Source organism: Poecilia reticulata, linkage group LG4 (genome assembly GCF_000633615.1).
Source record: "Poecilia reticulata strain Guanapo linkage group LG4, Guppy_female_1.0+MT, whole genome shotgun sequence".
Lineage (NCBI taxonomy): Eukaryota > Metazoa > Chordata > Actinopteri > Cyprinodontiformes > Poeciliidae > Poecilia > Poecilia reticulata.
In genome coordinates this window covers 11,766,107-11,769,076 of record NC_024334.1, presented here as the reverse complement: position 1 = coordinate 11,769,076, position 2,970 = coordinate 11,766,107, and the positions used below count along the sequence as shown (strand labels likewise).

The 2,970-nt window shown below is 34.8% G+C and overlaps 1 protein-coding gene across 1 annotated transcript in view; it reads left to right on the top strand.

The window, feature by feature from the left end:
* Positions 1-2,970, top strand: part of rab3ab (RAB3A, member RAS oncogene family, b) — a 24,142-nt gene that overhangs the window by 17,274 nt on the left and 3,898 nt on the right. The window contains exon 3 of the mRNA XM_008406609.2: positions 1,728-1,846. Within this exon, the coding sequence (XP_008404831.1) occupies positions 1,728-1,846 (119 nt within the window). The remainder of the gene's footprint in view (positions 1-1,727; positions 1,847-2,970) is intronic.

The following is a 2,970-nucleotide window of genomic DNA, read 5'->3' as shown; positions in this document are numbered from 1 at the left end:
AGACTTGAAGTTTGATTGGTAAATATTGATATTCTAGATTCTAGCACATATCTACTCATAATAAGTAATATTTTCTTAACATTAAGCTTTTATATCTTACTGAGATAATTAAGTACAAAAACACTTAAAATAAGAAAAATATTCTAACATAAATCCCTCTTGGTGAGAAAAATTATTTTGTCAGAAAGAAAACAAGAAAAATCTCCTTAATTTAAGATATTTAATCTTACTAAGATTTCAGTTTTTGCAGTGTGGATCTAAATGGCAGCAGGACAAAAAGTACAGCTTTGTATATTTACACCATGAAGGTCAGACACCGCCACGAAAACACATCTTGGTTTTTGTATCTCTTTGTATGTATTTTCTTTTTTCCACAAGATCATGTAAAGCATATCGTAGGTTCCAAAACCACTTGTTGGATGTTTAAAAAAATGTTAATTATTCTGATCTCTGAGCCTCTTTGTTGTCACTTTCACCTTGTGACGCGGCGCTCCAATTCATATGCAGGTAGTTCTCTTGCATTGTAAGTTTTCCATGTCATTAAAACAACCAAGAAAAGGATTTATTACAGAAAATAATTTGCATTTACTGCAGCCTTTCTGTCTGTATCCGTTGCCCGCTTGTTCGTAAGAAAGAAGTTTTTGCTTGTGGAAAATCCTGAAGTCCTCAAAAAGAGAATGTCCTGGTCTTTGCTGAAAACATTTAGAAATCCTGAACCCTTCCTCAGCAGAAATGAAGCTTTTATTTGCAGTTCCTGATCTGCAGTTTGTTCTGTCAGATGTTCTTTCATTTGTGGCCATTGTGATATCTACTCTCTTTTTATTAGATATAACCAACACAGGAAGGAATGATTTAATGGACTCCTTTATATAGAAATCATTCTGCTAATTTAGATTCATGGAGAGGTTTGTGCTGCTTCTTTCCAAGTTACAACAAAATTAAATTTCCCTTTAGGATCAATAAAGTATTATTGAATTTGAATTTATTCACAGCTTCACTTGCTAATTAAGTTTTCTGATCATTTTAGCTATTCCGACTTACAGATGCACCAATCCATGTTTTTTATTTCTGATACTGATATCGATATATATTAATCCGATACAGAAAAACAATGCTGTATTGACTTTAATAGATGCTTTTTTAAAAATACAAACATAAATGTACTGAATTATGCATTTTTTTGATAACTACACCCGTACGTCCCATTTAAAAACACCAATAGCTTTACAAACTTTGTCAAACATGTAAAATCAACACAACTTTTATTTGTTCAGTCGGTGAAATTAAAAGTGAAACAAACAACCAATGTAAAATAAACAACAAATAAACTGGAATAATAGGTTGATTATCTTAGTCAAACATATAAAACATAAACTGCAACAAACTTCCGTTCAAATGTTTCAGAAAGTGCAATTAGGAATTGTAAATGTAATGTAAAAAAATAAATGATAAAGCGTGAAGTTGCTGAGAGCACAACATGTAGAGTTAGACTGAATTAGATCGGCCACATTGTCACTGATGCCTGATCTAGGATTTTTATCAATATCAGGACCAATACAGATATTAATATCGTATCAATGCATATCTACTCTAACACAGGTTTAGTTGAAATCTTTATATTCTGCTCTAGACTCACTTTTATCTAAATGTCTGAAAACATTCTCAGTTAATATAACATTTTATAAACCTCTGATAGAGGAGTGGTTCCCTTCTGTTTTTGCTTTCAGGACACGGCAGGTCAGGAGCGTTACCGCACCATCACCACGGCGTACTACCGAGGCGCCATGGGCTTCATCCTCATGTATGACATCACCAACGAGGAGTCCTTCAACGCCGTCCAGGACTGGTACGTTTTTGGCTCAAGGACAGCGTTTTTCTGTTTTTTCTGTACGGTAATAATGTGCGATGACTCCTGTTTGTGAGCGGGAGGCGCATGTGGATGATGGATGAAGTGTCGTCAGGAAAGTCTGGAAATAGAATAAGAGACGTGGCTGTAAAAAGAACAAGGAGGAGACAATGTCCAGGAATCAGATGCTTGTTCTTTAAATCTCTTTAATGGAATGTGAAAGTTTGGAGGAGCTTTTACTCTTAAACTCTTTATAATTAATGCCACAAAACGAGTTTCCCTTCAGGAAGAGACAATATTTCTTTCTTGTTAATAAAATAGAGAAAACTTTAAAAGAAACCTGTAATGCAAAATTTATATTTTGCATGTTTTTGTTCTTGCATTTGGGTCTCTACTGCTTCTAAAAGCAGCCCAAAGTGCCCAGCTGTTTTTTGGCAACAGCCTAATGATCTTTGGTGTCTGGAAATAGGGATGACCGACGTGGACGGCAAATTCTATAACAATATTTTGTGTTATTATTGTGATAACAATAAAAACTAACTTTTTTTCCTACTTTTTAGGTAACTGAATGAATAGTAACTGAATTTTATCATATTTTATTGATATTTATTGATGCCCTTATTGAGTAAACAGTGCAGAAAATATTAAAAATAGCAATTTTGATATTACAAACATCCATCCATCCATCCATTTTCTTGCACCCTTTTTCCCTCAGTGGGGTCGGGAGGGTTGCTGGTGCCCATCTCCAGCCAACGTTTCGGGCGAGGGGCGGGGTACACCCTGGACAGGTCGCCAGTCTGTCGCAGGATATTACAAACAGTTTATTTAAAAAAACATTTAATTTTGAAGTTATTATGATGACAAATCATAATAACTTCAATCAAAATTCTAATCATGACAAGAAATTTATTTCAATAAATGATAAATAATACAATAAATTCCAACCCCTATCTGGAAAACGAGCCGTTTCAAAAACCTCTTGATTATTAAGGCCCCGTTTACACGACAACGATTTCGGGGGAAAACAGAAGAGTTTTGTTGCGTTTGTAATGCGCATTAACACGAAACCACCGAATGTTTTCTCCAACAACGGCACAGATTGAAAACGGGTTCCAGAGTGCGAT